The sequence below is a fragment of the Leptidea sinapis genome, chromosome 1 (assembly GCF_905404315.1).
Source record: "Leptidea sinapis chromosome 1, ilLepSina1.1, whole genome shotgun sequence".
NCBI classification, from domain to species: domain Eukaryota; kingdom Metazoa; phylum Arthropoda; class Insecta; order Lepidoptera; family Pieridae; genus Leptidea; species Leptidea sinapis.
Genome location: NC_066265.1, coordinates 16,256,177 through 16,275,516, shown reverse-complemented (window position 1 = coordinate 16,275,516; position 19,340 = coordinate 16,256,177). Strand labels below are relative to the sequence as shown.

Sequence of the window (19,340 nt, the reverse complement as noted above, 5' to 3'; positions counted from 1 at the left end):
CATCATCTCAAGAGGCTCACTTAATAAAGGATAAAGTGTCAGTTACAGAAAGCAGCTGTTTTGGGAACGGCACGCATCGTGCGGAAGTTTCTCAGTCTCTCGCACTAACCACCGGCTGAATTGTCGTGAACCAACGCCGGCGGGACTCTATTTTTTACATTTATATTTGTAATATTGTTTTTTATCGAGCCCCAAACTAGGCATAGCCTGTACTTTGGGTACAAGAAGGAGAGTTACTTGCGCCGCTTCTTCTCTCTCAGAGTGCCATTTGCTTCCGAAGCGGTAGTAGTATCTAGTATATTAGAAATGATATGAAAAAGAATTCTAAAGGAATCAATTTTGAGAAAATAAGTGCCTTTTATGCCAATCTATACTATATCTATACTATAATATTATAAAGCTGCAGTGTTTGTTTGTTTGTTTGAACGCGCTAATCTCTGGTACTACTGGTCCGATTTGAATGATTCTTTCAGTGTTGGGTAGTCCATTTATCGAGGAAGGCTATAGGCTATGTTTTTTTTTAGGGATCCGTAATAAAATTGCTATTTTGTAACACAAGGTGTAAAATCGAAAACCTATTTTTGCGTGCGCTGCAAAAACTATTGACAATAGAACAAAATTATGTACAATATATATATATAGGCAATATTTTATTACTTATAAAACTATCGCGTGAATTTTTCTTTATATGGCAAAACAACGTTTGCCGGGTCAGCTAGTGATATTATAGTAATATACTTTTAAAACGATATATTTAACACAATATACTTACTTAAACATACATAAATACATATAAACATCCATGACTCGAAAACCAACATCCATATTCATTATATAAATGATTGCACCTACCGGGATTCGAACCCGGGACGTCTAGCTTATTAGTCAGGGTCACTAACCATTCGGCTATATGGGTCGTCAAAATAAAAGATAATCTGTGATCAATTTTTATTTTTCAATGTGTATGTTAGCTAGTGGTTTAATATTCAAAATCCTCAGGAGCTACTTCCAAGCGTGGGTGACTTTTTACGCATTGTCAATAGAAATAGGTTGTAGTTATAATAGATTTGTTTACGTTTTCTATCTAATAAATTCGATTATAAAAAGGCATAAAAGGCATTTATTTTCTCAAAATTGATTCCTTTAGAATTCTTTTTGATGTCATTTCTAATAACTACTAGATACTACTACCGCTTCGGAAACAAATGGCGCCCTGAGAGAGAAGAAGCGGCGCAAGAAACTCTCCCAGCATTCTTTTTTTGAGCTCTTTTCCATAAAAATATACAATATTGTACAGTCATTTCTATCGCTATAAAATAATCACAAACTAGTCCCAGGGTGTCCGACAATTTATGCCGACATCATCATCATCATAAGTTCTTTACCATATTTGTGCCCAACAGTGTATCAATAAGGTCCCATATATCTCGATCTCCTTGCTATAATTTGTATAGATTAACGGTTATACCGGCTATTCAAAAAGTCTAGCCTGGTAGCTACTGCACGGCTCTCGCGAAGTAGCGAAACTCTCTAAAAAAACTGATTCAATCGATTGTATGAAACGTACAACCATTGACAAATGACGACTATAATCTTGTAAAAAACGGAGATAGCCGAAATCCACTACGTCCTAAGCAACTGTTTGCTTTCAAACTTAGCCAGATTATACTTCGTCGCCAATCCTGTAATTACTCCTATTTCAAACTTATGTCAAATGACTGCACGTTTCATACTAAACTAAATTTCAATTTTTACTTATGCAGTCCCACCTCTTACAACGTAGTACTTACATCCTCTTTGTCGGCTACTGAAAATCCAAAGACCTACATTTGAGCACTATCCCATTGCAGCCCAAACTATGTTAGCTTCTTCTGGTGATATGATATTTTTCTATTTAAACTGGTGTGATGTTGAATTGTTTTCAATATTTTTTATCATGACGTAATTAAAGATGTGTGTGTTGGCAGGTAACTTGGTGACGACCATGGCGCTGCTGATGCACCCCAAGCTTCGTGGACACGTCACCACCATGTTCGTGCTCTCGCTCTGTGTCTCAGACCTGCTGTTCTGCAGCATAAACCTGCCGCTCACGGCCAGCAGGTGAGATTACTTACACTTACATACACTTAAAAAACCGGCCAAGTGCGAGTCGGACTCGGCTATGAAGGGTTCTGTAGCAGTAAGTAATATAATATAAAAGTTCTTGTAGTACGTTGTAACGATTTATGACGTATGTTTAAAAAAAAAACTACTTACTAGATCTGTGACAAACGGACAGACAGACATGACGATTCTATAAGGGTTCCGTTTTTTGCTATTTGGCTACGGAACCCTAAAATCAAAGACTCATCAATCATCAAATTTTCCAGCCGACAACCAGTAAATATTGTATATATATATATATATATATGACGACACATATCTATAACCCAGTGCTTAGTGACCCTACCTACTGAGCTAGAGGTCCCGGAATATGGATGTTTGATTCCAAGTCATGGATGTTTATTAGTATTTATATTATGTATGTGTAATTAAGTATGTTGTATTAAACACATCGTTGTCTTGCACCCATAACATAGGCTATGCCTAGTTTGTGGCAAGATAATTTGTGTAAAAGTGTGTCAATATAAAAAATATATATGCAGCGTGGGACTACTATGGTGACATTAAATAAACAAAAAGGACTACTTAACCGTAATCATATTAAAATATTCAATAATTCACCTAAATAAATCAATTTTTCATAATATCATTTCACAACCTGTAAGAAATCTAATATCCGCGCGCTATCGTCACAGTAGACACATATGTCTACTGTGCAACTCAGCATAGTTGTGGTCTCGAAAGAATCCACAACGCTGGTCTTCCGTGGAAACCCAGAGAACGCTACTAACGGGTAACAGCATTGAATCAACCATTTACACAAGACTCAGACACTGCAAGGACAAACTCTACCTCCTGGCAGTAATGTCTCTATATTATCAGGAATACTACCTATTTAAGCGCTAAGGTCTATGTCTCTCCGTCCGAGATTTGTAGTCTTCAGCAGGTAGTTGTCAACATGTAAACGATATTATTGATTGGTGAGTTTGATAGGTCTATCTGGACGTGACGTCACTACGATGGCTGCCTATTCCCGATTCAAATATTAATAAATAATAGTTTAAAAAAACACGGTTTATATAAAATTCAACTAAAAAATGTAAAATAAATTTTAATAAATTTAAATTGAAAATTGTGTAAAAAATATATTTTATTGTAAAAAAAGCGTGGAGTGTAAAAGAATTATTATTTTATTATTTTAATAATATCTTGTAAAGCACCCTACGCTTTTTTTAAAACAAAATATATTTTGTTACACTATTTTCAATTTAAATTTATTAAAATTTATTTTTCATTTTTTAGTTTAATTTTATATAAAGCGTTTTTTAATTTTTTAGTTAAACTTTCTATAAAACCGTATTTTTAAAACTATTAAGTACTTTAACATCAATTCCTGCCTTATCGACTATAGATAAAAATTATATAAATTGACAAAAATCTTAGTTTGCAAATTGAATAATGGAATAATCTTATCAAATTAGTGTATTGTCATCAGTCCTCAATAAATCTACAAAGTTTAAATGAAATCTGGCCGTTTAAAGTGGGTCAAAATCGCGTCTAAAGGAGTCAGTTACAAACATACATACAAACAAGTGAAGCTAATATAAAGCGTATAAAAACAGCAACAAGTTTCTTTGACTTTTACTTGTGCCGTGAGACCGACCTTGTTGCTCGCCACTTTTCATCAATGTGAAGGTATAGGTAAGATACTCCATCTCCACCTGTTGAATGCTGTCATTTTGAAAATGTTGTTTGACTTGATGACATCAAGGGTCCACTCTGGACCCATTTCGACTTAAAACTCCTGATAAAATAAAAAAGTGTTGAAACAGAAAATGTACAGAAATCAATGAGCCAAATTCAAAGAAATTAACATCTTGACTGTTGCTTCTCAATATATTCTTGATAATGTGTTCATAGGCACATAAGTGAATTTGCCAGAAACTGTCATAACCATAATGTTAACACCAGGAACAGACATAAACTTATGATGCATACTACTCGGCTAAGTCGAGTTAGTAAGTATTTTGTGGGGCGATGTATATGCTTTTACAACAAGATCCCAGAAAATGTTCAAAACAAAAGTACATATTACGTTATTCAAAAGATTCCAAAAATGTTTGTGTGGTAAAGGTTACTATAACATAAATGACTTTCTTAATGATACCGCATATTGGGAATGGAGCCCGCCCTCAGGCTATTAAATAATAAGTTCAATTGTACAATTTTCTTCTCAGGTCTGAGGTATTCATTTCGGAATGGGTGGTAGTTTTTGACTTTCAATAAGTGATGTCACATCCTAGTTTGAATAAAAATATTTGAATTTGAATTTTGAATTTGAATCGAAGAAGACATTAAACGCATATCAAAGTCATCTTATAAGTACGAATACCTAAAAAAAGGACGCAAATTTCTTCAGCCCTAAGTTACGCTTTTATATGAGATCTTATCCTCAAATTACAAGAGGAATTTATCTCTGCAAATACTAAGTAATTTTTCCGCAAAAATAGTGTAAAATCATGAGAAATCTGGTTTAAACTAAGTAGCTAAAACCAAGATCTTAGAACATTATGTCTTAAATAAAAACAATTATTATAAATCCAATCAAGTCAAATACAGATAAATTAGTTTTAATTAAAAATACGCATTTTGTAAATAAGCTCTTGAGATTTGGAAGAAGTGGCTCGAGAAAAATCTTACCGAGGGGGAGGGAGGGGTGAAACTTCGCTAAAATTGCTACACATAATTGATGGATGGACCCTTAAGGGACAATTATTGCATATCTGTGGTCCAATATATCCAAATATGGCCTTATGTGTAACAATGTAGTTTTATGTAGTATTGTGTGGTAGCAACCGTAAGTACATTATAACTGGTGATCGAATGACTACCACAGTACTTCAGACATGTGCGGTGATGTCATACGACGAGGATGAAATTTGACTCCTGATCAAACATCTGTCATGTGCCTGCGCATTGAGATGCTGATGAAAGTAATACTGCACTACGTTGCAAATATTATCTGTTTATTTTTATAACACCCAATTCGTCAATAATAGGTTTAACTACTTATACCCATATCTAATAATGTTTTGGTAACGAAGTGTAGGTACGCTGCAAGCTGCTTAATCAAATCAAATCTTATATTAATCAATTTAATATTAAATTTTCTAATTTTTTTTATATATTTAAGTCATATATGGCAGTCTGAATTAGAATCACTTATGTTCAGTTTACCTGGATAGATGTTCAGGATAACTTCCTCCTGGAGAAACACTTCAGCTGACACAATGTGTGCTTATTTAATTATTATATACCACCGTGTCTGAACACGAAGGGTTTTAACCATTTTATGTTGCCAGTGATGACATACGGAACGCAGACGTAGTCTCTAACTATGGGCCTTATGAGGAAGTTCATTGTCGCGCAGAGAGCAATGGAAAAGGCTTTGCTCGGAGTTTCTCTGTGAAATCGAATCAGAAATGAGGGGACCCGTAAGAGAACCAAAGCCTCCGACATAGCACAGATTGCGATATTGAAGTGGCAGTGGGCAGGGCACATAGCTCAAAAGACAGATGGACTGATGATTTAGTCAAAATCGCCGAATACGTTGGATGAGAGCCGCGCAGGACCGATCACTGTAGAAATCTTTGGGAGAAGTCTTTGTTCAGCAGTAGACGCCTCTCGGCTGAAATCATTTATTAATAAAGCTGGTTCACTCTGTCATGCCATGTCAAAGTGTCACTCTGACGTGAATTCTCCACGACTATCGGTCCTGCGCTGCCCTCATCCAACGTATTCCGGCAATCTTGACCAGATCGTCGGTCCATCTTGTGGGCGGCCTTAAGTAACACTTCGTTTTCCGGTACGCGGTCGCGATTCGAGGACTTTACTGTCCCACCTTTTGTTTAATTAAACTTAGTTTTATTATGCGTTTTAAGAATTTGTTTTCCAAATAAGCCATAAACAATTCAAACTATTTATCTACCGTAACGAATTGAATATATTTCGGATTCGGAAGCCAAAACGTTACGTTACATTTATAATCACCATGAACATTACATTAGAAACATCCAGACAGAAAACATTAATATCAGGTCCCAGAAATTCGACACCACGTACGGCCTCATCTAACAAACACACTCAAATGTTTGTAATCCTTTATCAAACATATGTCATGTTCACATGCGCCGGCGCACTTTTGTATTCTGAAGGATATGGCAGGATGTTAAATATTAATTGATAGTGACACTCTCTATTAGAAAACAACCATTCATGCATTATAACGGTCACGTCGATTAATTGTCAAACGATTTGTTAAACTTCGGTTAACAAGTACATACAAAATATAAATGTTTGACCACGTGCTCGTGTTCGAGAGCTTTTGACCTTGCTGTGTTCGAGTGTTTTGTTTGGTTGATTCAATGCTTTAAAGTTTAAAAATTGTTGATGTTCAAATTTATAATTGTACAAAACAGACATTAAACTTAAATAATTGTTGATTGGAAGACTCAATAAGGTATTACTATTCCAATTCAAGTTGGAAACTTTATTTTTTTTTATTTAGTTATAGTCCTTTATAGATTTTTGCCTACTCCTATATATATGCTTCTGGGGTCCTAAAGTCTACGTAATGGGTAGTAAAAGGATTGCGATATAACGGACACTGTTCCCGATTCTCCACCATCGAAGCAAACGGAAAGCATTTCTTCAGTTCAGAGGAATTCCTCTGGTAAAGCAATTGTTCCTTTCAAGGAAAAACTTTTACATTTTAACGTTCATAAGTGTCTTTTCTTTGGCTTAGATAAATAAAGTGATATTGGTTTGACTTGATTTGAAGTAACCATCACCGTCCATATTTTTTCGCAAGACCACAAGTCAGTGCCACTTGGCAGTACCTCCTCGAAAAGCATACTGTACACCAATATGAGTGCAAAAGTGCGATGTGCTCAAAATGTGAAAATACAGACAAGGCCTAACACAATGCCTGCCTGGAACGAAAGACAGGAGTGACGGATGTCTATATTGCAGGTACATCAATGAGAGGTGGGTGCTGGGCTCGCAACTGTGTCAGATGTTTGCATTCGTGTTCTACGGCAACGAGGCCGTCTCCCTGCTGTCCATGGCGGCGATCACCATCAACAGGTCAGTTTCTGATGCCTTACCTAGATCTTTTATATGGGGGCATCTCTGTAATCTCTGTACAAGGATTCTCGAGCCTGTATTTGGATTATTGGTGCCTATTCGGGCTGGTTTATTATCTCGAAAGATGTCAGACAAGGTTGTGTAGCCTCGCCTTGGTTGTTCAACTTATTTGTGGATAGCTGTATATGAGAGAAATGCAATGTGGGATTAGTATGGAAGGGTTATTTGTTAGTGCCTCTTGTACGCTGATGATCAAATCATTTTTGCATCATAGGCGAATGAGTTGCAACAAATGATTGACTGCTTGAACGAGCGCTTTAAAGCGAGAGGTTTGAAAGTGAATGCAAGAAAAACGAAAGTGATGGTTTTTGAGAAGGATGAAAGTTTGACTGAGTGTAATATTATTATTGAAAATGAAAGGGTAGAACAAATTACAGAATTCGCATATTTGGGTAGAATGCTTACAAGAGGCGGAAGATGTGAAGGAGATATTGAAAGAAGAGTGACTACGGGAAACCTGCATGCCTTTATGAATGGCCAGACTGTGCCAAAAGAGGGGCGAATGGCTGTCCATAATGGAGTTAATGTACAAATGTGAGAGTTTGGTTTGGCAGAAGAAGCATAAAAGCAGAATTTACGCAGTTGAGATGCGATCAATGCGTAGTATGTGTGGGTTGAGACTGATTGACAGAATTCCGAATGCGGTGATACGAGCGCGCTGTGGTCTGAAAAAAGATGTGACAAGGACTGAGAAAGGAACGGTGAAATGGTTTGGAGACGTGGAGCGAATGAGTGAAGAAAGAATGTCTTATAAAATATATAAGGCAAGTGTGTGCGGGCAAGTCGGTTGCGGGAGACCTCGTAGAACATTCGTCGACCAAATTGAGGACGCTTTGAGAAAAGAAAAGGTCCGAAGGACCCGGAACAAGCGAGCATGTATGAAAAAAGTAATGAATGTAGAGGAAGTACGTAAAGTTTGTAAGGATAGAAGCAAACGGCATTCTATTACCTCTGCCTATCCCGACGGGAACAAGGTGTGACTATGTATGTGTGTGTGTGTGTCATAATTTAATAAGCCCGACAGCAGTCATACCATTCCCATCTGTGGTATCTATCATTAAGAAAGTCATTCATGTTATAGCAAAGAGTAGGGATGCATACCTACGGTTACGTATTAAGTTATAGTAACTTTTACCACATAAACGTCTTTAAACATTTTTTTTTATTTCGTAATACATTTGTTTTGTGTTATTAAGGCACGGGGCCATTTTTTCATACAAACGTTGTCGGCTCTCTTCTCCTTGGTTCTTTAACCTAGATAATTATAATTAACATTTAACTAGATCCTAAAGTAAATCAATTCAAATTTATAAACGGAAGTACTGCACATAGCATACATAAAAATAACTGCCAATTTGAAATTGAAATATGGATTTGTAAGTACGTGTTGTCAATAAAAGCAACATGACGTCTTACGTTCTGTTTCACCCAGAATACCCGGAAGAGTAAAAGATAAAAGCCGCAATAAATGTAGTAAGTGCTTCCAATCGATGTTGTAATAAAAACACGTGAGAAGTTTCAGAGCCAACGTCATTTTATTGTTTATGTGTTTCGTTAAGTTTATGGTTTCGATGTAATTTATAATGCGGGTATTTTTACAGTGCTACTAATTGAAGCTACAGTTAAGGGATTGCTGACACCCCTACCTGTACTGTTCATGTTAGCGGCATCTTAATAGGGTTGTCACGCATGAAGATTCTCGTGTTTTGATATCGATAAATCTTGTTTTTTTCTATCAAATATCCAGTTGTGGCTTCAACGACATGATCTATTTCACAAACTCGATCACAACTCATTGCGCTCGTCACTCCGAGGCTTCGAGTGTATTAGAATTATTAAAGTAATAGTGGTAAAGGTACTACAAATGATAACATAGATTGCGTAGAATGGAGCGACCTCCCTCAGGCTATTTAAATAATAAATTATATTGTAATCATATTCTATTTAAAAAAAAACCATCTGAACCCGTTTTTCTCAGGTCTAAGGCATATATTTTTCAATAAATCGTAGATTTTGATGTTCTATAAGAGATTAAAACCCTACTTTGAATATTTGAATTTGAATTTACATATTGTGCCTGTATAAACAACGGAACCCACGTCATTCAAACCTAAATCCGACAGTACAACTCAGTCGTGTTGCGGCAGAAATAGTTTTGATGGCAATACTTTTCATATAGTTGTCATGTGAGTACTTAAATCAATTCTTTATGAATCATGGAGTGTTCCCAGCTCCGCATATTATTTATGTAAACAATTAGTAGTTGTGTTGATACTGGTTGATGGTTTATGGCCACTTGAGTGTTGAGTGGGTCCGTTGTACCCTCATTCGTTCACTAACTGAAGGGTTCAAGAGTTCACACGTTTTCGTCTCAACAAGCGCGGACTAATTGTTCCCAGATTTAAATGTAAGCACAGTATTCGTTAAAACCGTTTAGAATGAATGTAAGAATTGATAAATATGTAAATATTTTAAAACTAGAATTAAAAAAAATTTAACAAAAAAACAACCGCCTTTAAAAACACTATTCCAAAACAATAGATTTAATGTGCACTTAAAAGTATAAAAATAATTGCGTATTTTTATACAATCAAATTAATTTGTTATTCTAGTTACGATTATTGTTATTTTTGTCTAAGTACTTTGCAATTGGATTACAGACAGTGTTCCGTTACATTGTCATGGATTCCGTAATGAGAACCTACCCAAACTCTCACCAAACTATCTTTGAAGTATATCCTTTCCAATAAAATAGAATCATCGAAATCAGTTGGCGCGATATTGAGTTATTCGTAAATTTATCATCCCCTTACATACGTATAGCAAAATTTAAGTCTTAAATTTTATGGTTTTCTCATGGATTCCATTGTCAGATCTGGTACAAATTACAATGGGACCACTCGAGAAGCACCAGCTTTCAAATAAAAAAATAACTATCAAAATCGGTTCACCCAGTCGACAGTTTTGAGGTAACAATGATAAAAAAAATACCAATGAATTTAGAACCTCCTCCTTTTTTGAAGTCGGTTAAAAATACTTGGGTTTCGCGTTAGGACATTGAAAGCTATAAAATGTGTACAAATTCCGATGCGGTGGCGTGCTCATTAAGGCGAGACACTACACAGTACTTCACTTCAAGCTACTGCCTACAATACAAGACGTAAAATTTTATATGATTATAATCCCTTTGGTGTGTGTGGCCAATCCTGATTCATTATCGGCCTTTGTTCTGCCGTTGCCTCATTGTAATGTTCCCGCAGACCTATACTTTAGATTTTCTCCTTTTTTTATGTAAATAAGAGTCGAGACGCGCAAGACGTTCAGCTGATGGTAATTGATACACCCTGCCCATTACAATGCAATGCCGCTCAGGATTCTTGAAATACCCAAAATTTCTGAGCGGCTCTACAACTGCGCTAATCACCTAGAGACACAAGATGCTCACTTGCCCAGTAATTTCACTAGCTACAGCGCCCTTCGGACCGAAACACAATAATGCCTACACATTACTGCTTCACGGCAGAAATAGACGCCGTTGTTGTACCCATAATCTAGCCGGCATCCTGCGCAAAGGACCCACTGGTAAAAAAATAGAAAAAAGAATATCTCCTGCCAGAATACGGCGAAGGCAGTTGTAGGTAAGGTCATAGTGGAATATTTGAGATGATACAAAATCAGGTTGATCATTGAAGCGCATAGTGCTATGTAGGCGCGGCGTCGGCCCGTACCGTTCACGATGTGCTCTATATCTCCCGCTACTCTCCTACATATTCATGATGTCTGTCACACATCATCACCTGCGCCACATCTGTACTGATGCTAATACTGTTCTTGTTTCATATTTTCGTACTCTTTTTATTATATACACTAATTAAAAAGAGTTGTAATCAAACCAGTTGGTCGTATTTAATTCCTGGTTTCTTTTCGTCCGACGGATTTTTGGTTTCATTTTATTGAAACCATCAGATCAGCAACAGATAAATAATGCTATAATATAAAGTAAGTAGTAAAGTAAACGAAATGTCTTATGACTTTTAGCAGATCCGAGTCGTAAGTAAATTCAAAAGTAATCTATGGCGTGGCGTAATGTTATATTAGTCCGGACACCCTGACACCTGTTATACAAGAAAAAATGTGAACCTTTATTTAAGGCCACTATCCCAAGTTATCGCCAAAATAGCGCATAATTGAAACCATTTCTTGACGGTTTATATAAAGCTTATATTTTTACAAAAAGAATATTCTATATCTACAATATCTAAGATTAATTTTTTCGTTACATATCTATTTTTATAAACAGTGTAAAAAAATATCACCAAAATACCCCTTTTACAGGTGGAGCCATGCTAATCATTCAATCTAGATAAAAACTCCACGAAAATTTATTAATTGTTCACCAATACCTATTATTTAACATGATATACACTGGCCTGTAAAAGTAAGTATCACACTTTTCAAATTATTTTTTTTTCTTAACTATAGAAGGTAGAAATTTAAGATTAAAAACGTTTTGTTGCAAATTTTATAGGCTTTAATTCTTAGAAACTAAAATTATACATAAGTAACATTTTTAACTTAAAAAAGATAAAAAAATGAAAATAGACATTTTTAGTTTAGTGTAAAAAAGTTCAACTAAAATGTATTACATGTTATTTAATTTTTAATAACTGGTATTGCCTCCTTGGGCTCTGATTACAGCTTCGAGCCGGTTTGGCATACTAAACACTAGGTTTCGGAGCCGATGTTGGGGAATATTCTCCCATTCTTCTACCAGGGCCTGCTTTAGTGCCCTCAGGGTAGTTAGGTGGTGGTCTGCGATTTCTGACTAGCCTCCCAAGCTCATCCCAGGCGTGTTCAATCGGGTTGAGATCAGGACTTCTTGATGGCCAAGCCATCACGCTGATACCGACCTCCTGAATATACTCTTGTACGATATGAGCCGTGTGTGGCCGGGCATTGTCATGCATCAGCATCGATCCATCACCCATATTTGCTAAATATGGCCCTGCATACTCATTGAGAATCTCTTGAGCATATCTTTGCCCAGTGAGGGTGCCATTTTTATGGCTACTAGCTCTGTGCGACCTTCTGAAGATATGCCAGCCCATACATGCACACTGCCTCCACCGTATTGGACTCTTTCTGAGATGCAGGCTTGAAGGTATCGCTCACCAGGTCGCCTGTAAACACTTCGCCTTCCATCAGAAGTGTAAAGGGAGAATCGAGACTCATCTGCAAACAAAATTCTTGACCATTCTTCTTCATCCCACTGCATGTGTTCACGGGCGTATCGCAGTCTCGCTACTCGATGCTGTCTCTCGAGTTTTGGGCCACTCGCTGGTCTTCGGGGTTTCAAATTTGCTTCAGCAAGTCTTCTTCTCACTGTACTAATGTAGTCCCTCCGGGTCTGAAATAGCTGTTGCTGGACTTCAACTGCATTTTGTTGGCGATTTCTTAACACAGTAGAAATAATATAACGATCTTCTCGGGCACTGGTACACCTGGGTCTGCCATTACAAGGTCTCCTCAGATGGTGTCCAGTATCTTAGTACCTTCGCTTTACCTTCTGGACCGTTCGTACCGTCACACCCACCATTCTTGCAGTGCGACTCATACTGATGCCTAGTTCCAGAAAAGCCATGATCCTAGCACATTCTTCAACTGAAAGAGTCATGATAAATAAATGTTATGTGCTTTTTAGCATAAATTTTTAAAACAAGACCCATCGATCTTGAAAAAAATTTAAAACAGAAAGAAAAATGTGAATGGTAAAATTGTAATTCGGAAACGTCCACTTTGAAAAAGGAATGGTTTTGTTTTTGAAGTTTTTTTTCAGCCAATTCTTAAAAGAAGATTACCGATTATAATGTTTTTATGTACAAAATTAAATTCTCTTTGGAGTCCTTTTTATTTCAAAAGTATATCTTGTGAACTTAAAACGTTATCCCAATTTTAAAAGTGTGATACTTACTTTTGAAGGCTAGTGTAGTTTTGAAAATAAAATTGTATTATGTTTGTAATAAATTAAAAATACTTCTTATTCTGAATTAAAACTATGGCGATCTTGTGCGAGAGAGGTAACCAAGTTTTACCAGTGGGAGGCACCTTTGCACAGGATGCCGGCCAGATTATGGGTACCAAAACGGCGCCTATTTCTGCCGTGAAGCAGTAAAGTCTAAGCATTATTGTGTTTCGGTCTGAAAGGCGCCGTAGCTAGTGAAATTACAGGGCAAACGAGACTTAACATCTTGTCTGAAGGTGACGAGCGCAGTTGTAATGCCACTTAGAATTTTTGAATTGAATTTTTTTTAGATTGGCACAACTGTTTTTCATTTTGGCGCAGAGTTTAGTTTCATTTTCATTAAATACAGTGCTGTTTTTACTTAGGTCAATTGTATTGCAAATTTATAAGTTTGTCTTAAGTTTTACATGGCCAATGGAATTTCGTGTGGAAAATGTTAGGTACAATTAAAAGTTTTTCCATAAATTACAGGCAAGTTAAATGACTTACAGGAATTTAATTTGCGACTTAGGAATAACACTTAGGTGTTATATTTAAGATTTCTTATTCTATTTTGTAAATAGCATTCATATTTAATGTAGCGACAAAGAACTTCATGCCTTAGATAATAAAAATCAGTAGCTTTACTTGGTTGAACGTTGATACATCTGGTCATGTTGAAATGAGTGGGTGAGGATAGCAAACAAGTATTGTGCTAAACTATAGATTTATGGCGACTCCTCTGGTTGATAGGCGTGATTGTATGTATATTTACTCACGCGATACTCGTCATTAGAGAACTCACGTACAATAAAAATAGAAAGCATATTATATGGTATGACTCACGAATGTGTCGGAGAGATCGATTTACAACGCTCTTCAATTTGTTCAGCTGAAATATATTTTAAAAGACACACTGTTCTGTTTTTTCCGCACGCTATAAGCGGAGAGCGGGTGAACATAAGACTATCCCTAGTCCCTACTAATATTATTAATGTGAATATAAGTTTGTTTGTTACGCTTTCACGCCTACACCACTAAACCGATTCTGATGAAATTTATATCATAGATAGACAAGAGCTTGGGAAAGTACATAGGCCTTATTGCGAAGAATAGGCTTGGCTGGGTTGAAATAGGGGGTAGAAGCTTGTATGAAAGTTCGTCACTATCGAAGAAAACAGCATGAAACTTATAAATATTTGTTTTAGCGTTTTTAAAATTTAGACCTGTGTGTGTGAAAAAGGGGGATGACATTTCTATAGTTGGTAGCTTATAAAAAAAAATAAAAAAGAGAGTATAGAAAATTTATTGAATTAGGCGTTACTTCGCGGAAATCCATAATTATACAAATAATTTAAGTTTTCTTTAGTGTTAATTCCGCCAATATTTGTTTTTAAAACAATTCGAGACGCGTTTCGCCTCTACACGAGGCATCCTAAGGACGTGTTGTCTCGCCAAAATCTCGCCAAAAGAGAGTATATTAAATAATAAAATTGATGTCCAAAGTAACTATTGCACTCGCACGAAGTCGCGGGTAAAAGCTAGTATTAAAATAATATGTGAAACTAGCTCTGTGTCTGTGTTGTACTTTTCCGCAGCTTATCTGCCCCCAATAGATTTCGACAAAGCAGTAGTATCAAGATATTCTGTGATAAAGGAATGAAGATAGGCTAGATCTTAAAATCAAGTCTGTACAAAGTCACGGCCAGATTTCTGGCTTCATTTTTAAAACCGGAAATGTAGGCAATGCTCACCAACTTGTATCAAAAACGCTTTTTATTCATGCACAACCAAGTTATGATACGAACTTCATTTAGCAGCATTTTCAGGTACCTTGATAAATAGGGGATCTTAAAACTGCTTTAGTTTTGGAACGATCTGTAATTCAGTGACCCTTAAAATTATTTATCCTTGTACTCCATACAAGAAAATAAATGGTGTGTCTTAAAAAGACTTAAATTCGCAGAAGTTCCTGTATCAGGGAAGTCCGATCTTTCCAACGGATAACACATATATAATGAATAATAAATACCTGAGAAATTTAATCTAAATCTAAATTACAATTATTATTAAATCAACTAAATATAATTAATTTAAAAGAAACTTATAAACAATTTTCATGAAGCAATTTCAACACATGATGGCATAAGCCTGTAAACACGCCGACACTTTTAGTTATTAAATTATGTGTATGTAATTTTCCGCTTTCCGTCTGTATCTTGCATGCAGATACATGTAAAAATATGTGTATTGATGAGGTCGGGTCAGTAGCCGTGGCACAAGGAGCGCTCTGTTGTACTTCCAGCCCTTCGCGGTATCAGCGCGCCCCCGACCGACAGCAGGTTGCATTTGCCGTCGACTATTTTAATATGTTAATATATATCTTAATATATATAAATTACATGACACGTTGTTTGTTCGCGATGGACTCCTAAACTAATGGAACGGATTTAAATGGGGATCACTTCATGGAGTGCAGTTCAGTCCAACTTGAGAGATAGGATAGTTTTTATTTCGATTTGGGACCGATAATTATATTTATTTCCAATATTTCTTTTGTATGGACATATTTTCTATGAGAGAATTTATTGACGCACGGTTTGACAGTTCTGCTGTGAAACAATTTCATTATAGTTAACAAGAGGGAGCAATGACGTTCTATATTATGTCATTGACAGGGAGCTTATTCTACAAAATAATTCTTGGTGTTATGAAAATTCATAAAAAAACAGCATTTTATTTACTATGCACAGAACAACGTCTGTCGGGTCAGCTAGTATTTATATATTTTACGTTGTATATTAATTTGTTGTAAGTAATTTTTATGCCTCTGTATTCAGAATAATGAATGAAGACTACATGAATGCGAAACCAATTATGGATAGTGATTTCCATACAATTATGTGTTAAAAATGCTAAATTCTTATCCTATTTAATATTTTTAATGATAGGTAATCAAAAAAATAATAATATTGTATATAGGCATGGTAATATTATTACAGTAAATTTGTTTAATTATTTATTAAAAAAAAAGAAAGCCATGTGTCACCGACGACCGACCACTGCTCTATGTAGACTTCTTTATAAGCATGTTTAATATATTGCCTTAACTTAAAATTGAAACATTTTTTTTTTGAAGTTATATAATATTGACACAATAATAATATTGACACACTTTTTACACAAATTATCTTGCCCCAAATTAAGCATATGTAGTCTGTGTTATGGGTTGTAAGACAACGATATATTTAATACAATATATTTACTTAAACATAAATATAAACATACATAAATACATTTAAACATCTATGCCTCGGAAACAAACATCCATATTCATCATATAAATGCTTGCACCTACTGGGATTCGAACCCGGACCTCTAGCTTAGTAGGTAGGATCGCTAACCACTCGGCTATACAGGACGTCTATATATATCCCTCACTTCTAGGATTATTTAAATTAAACTTGTAACGCATGTATTTAATTTAACGGCAATTTATCATTTTCTTCTTTCTTAAAACCTGACCTGATTTAGAGAGTACGTTTCAGCTAGTTTTTGCGTGTCATTCCATTCCAGCCATTCCCTCAAATATATTTGAACTCTGTTCCTGAATCATATCTGTGAGAGTTCAAGTTTATTTTATGAGAAAAAGTGACAAGATACGCAAGTACCTGATGGTACACCGTAGATTACAATACAGTGCCGAGCAGGATTGATTGGTTGATTGAACCCAATATTCTGAGCGGTATCACAGTTCCGTTCATCACTTTGAGACAAGATGTTAAGTCTCATTAGCCCAGTAATTTCACTAAGCTCCTTCCTTCAAATCGAAAAACAAAAAGCATGTTACTGCTCCACGGCGAAAAACGGTGGAACTCTCCTTGCCAGCATCCGGTGCAACGAAACCTCCCACTGGTATAAATGGTGTATAGAAAGTATTATAGCTAAAGGGAGACGTACTATACGCCCAAAAAATTATACAGATCTTAATTTCACGTGATACAAACGCTCCGACACGTGCCAACTCATGGAAGTATGGATGTAGTCGCTCATACCTTATTACGGTTATCTTATCGCCATCAAACATGACTGCGACACATTCCCACGGGACTTGAGTGCTTTTTAAATGCTATAGATAAGTGCTATCGGGAACCGGAGTGATTTGAGAATCACTCTGTGTCGCTGCGCTACTAGTGACAAAATAATATATCTGTACATGAATTTTGTTAACTCTCTTTGTCACTGGAAATGGTGACCATCCCATTGGTGGACTGGAGTTCATTATACCTTTCGAGAAAAGGGTGGTTGATTTGATCTCCGTATGTAATACCCATATTTCTTTATGTTTGAGAGGGCAAATGGGCAAGATGCTCACTTGATGGGTAGCGGTGAGAAGCATATCGGTTCGGGAAAACCGCAGCCGGTAATTGATACCACAATGTGGCTGTGCGAGGCAAGAAATTTCTTATAAAACGCGCGGTTGTAAAATGCAGACGTCATCATGATGCGAAGGTGGAATTCGACTGCTAGTATTAACCCTAACGACTCCTCTGAACACTCCCCGTAATAAATGCAGTAGAAGATGCAGAGAGATCCGACGTTTCGACGCAACGCAAAATAATCAAGCCCATCGGAGACGACTTGATCTTAGTATGCGGTCAAATGGAAGAAGCTGGTACTGGTGAGCGCCCGACTAGAGGCGAGAACAGTACCCTAAGTTAGGCCGCATCTGCGCCTTGTTGAATCTGTTGCAGGAGGTGGCTTGTATTTCGGTTTCGCGTTAATAACTACGCCAAGATTTTTAGAGGCCCGTTCAGTTCAGGCCAACCAGGTATTCTCTTCCATGTGACCACGGAACCGAACGTCGCGTCGCTCGATATTTCGACGCCGAGTATGCGGATACAGGCCTTAGCAACTAGAGGAGTGCTCTCGAGTAGAGGAGATCTATAATATGGGAAACTTTTAATAAAAATTTTTAGTAAAAACTCTTTCGTCACTTACATAAATCTTAATGATTCAAATAAGCTAATAATATCAAACTACATATACTTTGAGATATTTTGTGCTAACATTTCTGAAGTTATTGTAGAAGAAATGAGCAAACGTTTCACCATCGACTTTAAACCCCGTATACGTCTAAACGTCACTGACATAGCGCAGTTGGTTGCGAAACAGTGGCAGTGGGCGGGGCACATAGCTCGACGGACAGATGGCCGTTGGGGCAGTAAATTCCTCAAGTGGCGACCACGTACCGGAAGACGTAGTGTTGGTAGGCCCCCCACGAGATGGATCAACGATCTGGTCAAGATCTCCGGAACACGTAGGATGCGAGCGCAGGACCGATCGTCATGGCGATCTTTGGGGGAGGTCTTTGTCTAGCAGTGGACGTCTTCTGGCTGCAAAAAAACCTCTAATTTCGATTTCTTTCAGGTACCACACTAGGAACACATGTCTTATACAAATCCACAATAGGCTCTAGCGATTGTTTACCATATGTTGTGAGTATTATTACGTGACAAATGAGAAGCTCACCTCAATTGGTTGACTGAATTGCTTGTTTTCCGAATAGGTATTAAGAGCTTACTGTGTTATAATGTCTGTGGTGTCAACTGATGGTAATGCCAAGCGCCACACGTTCATGGTGAGTTTGGTGGGAGTAGTAATTTTGAATGGTTACTTTCCAGGTACACGCTGATCGCGTACTACGACATGTACTCCCAAATCTACACCACCACCAAGATCTGGGTGCAGCTGCTGGCAATATGGCTGGTCTCCTTCGGTCTCATGGTGAGCTTTATTACTATTATTCCACAGCTCAGCTGTTTGCATTATCAGAGAAGAAGCAAAATGTTTCATACTTATAAAGGGATATAAACGACATACCTAAGGGTGATAGCCCTTTCCTAGTTTCATCATTGAATGGTGAAATAGGGAGACAGGTATTAAATTCTTGAAGCACACTCTCCAAACCGTTATGGGGATCGGGTGTACTATATCCCCATTTAACTAAGTTGGTTTGTAAGGAAACAAC

At 36.8% G+C, this 19,340-nt stretch overlaps 1 protein-coding gene across 2 annotated transcripts in view; it reads left to right on the top strand.

Annotated features, from left to right (window-relative positions):
* Positions 1-19,340, top strand: part of LOC126966097 (protein trapped in endoderm-1) — an 81,627-nt gene that overhangs the window by 43,439 nt on the left and 18,848 nt on the right. For both annotated transcript variants that reach the window (XM_050809982.1, XM_050809974.1), the window contains exons 3-5: positions 1,968-2,100; positions 7,135-7,248; positions 18,994-19,096. In XM_050809982.1, coding sequence (XP_050665939.1) covers positions 1,968-2,100; positions 7,135-7,248; positions 18,994-19,096 — 350 coding nt within the window. The remainder of the gene's footprint in view (positions 1-1,967; positions 2,101-7,134; positions 7,249-18,993; positions 19,097-19,340) is intronic.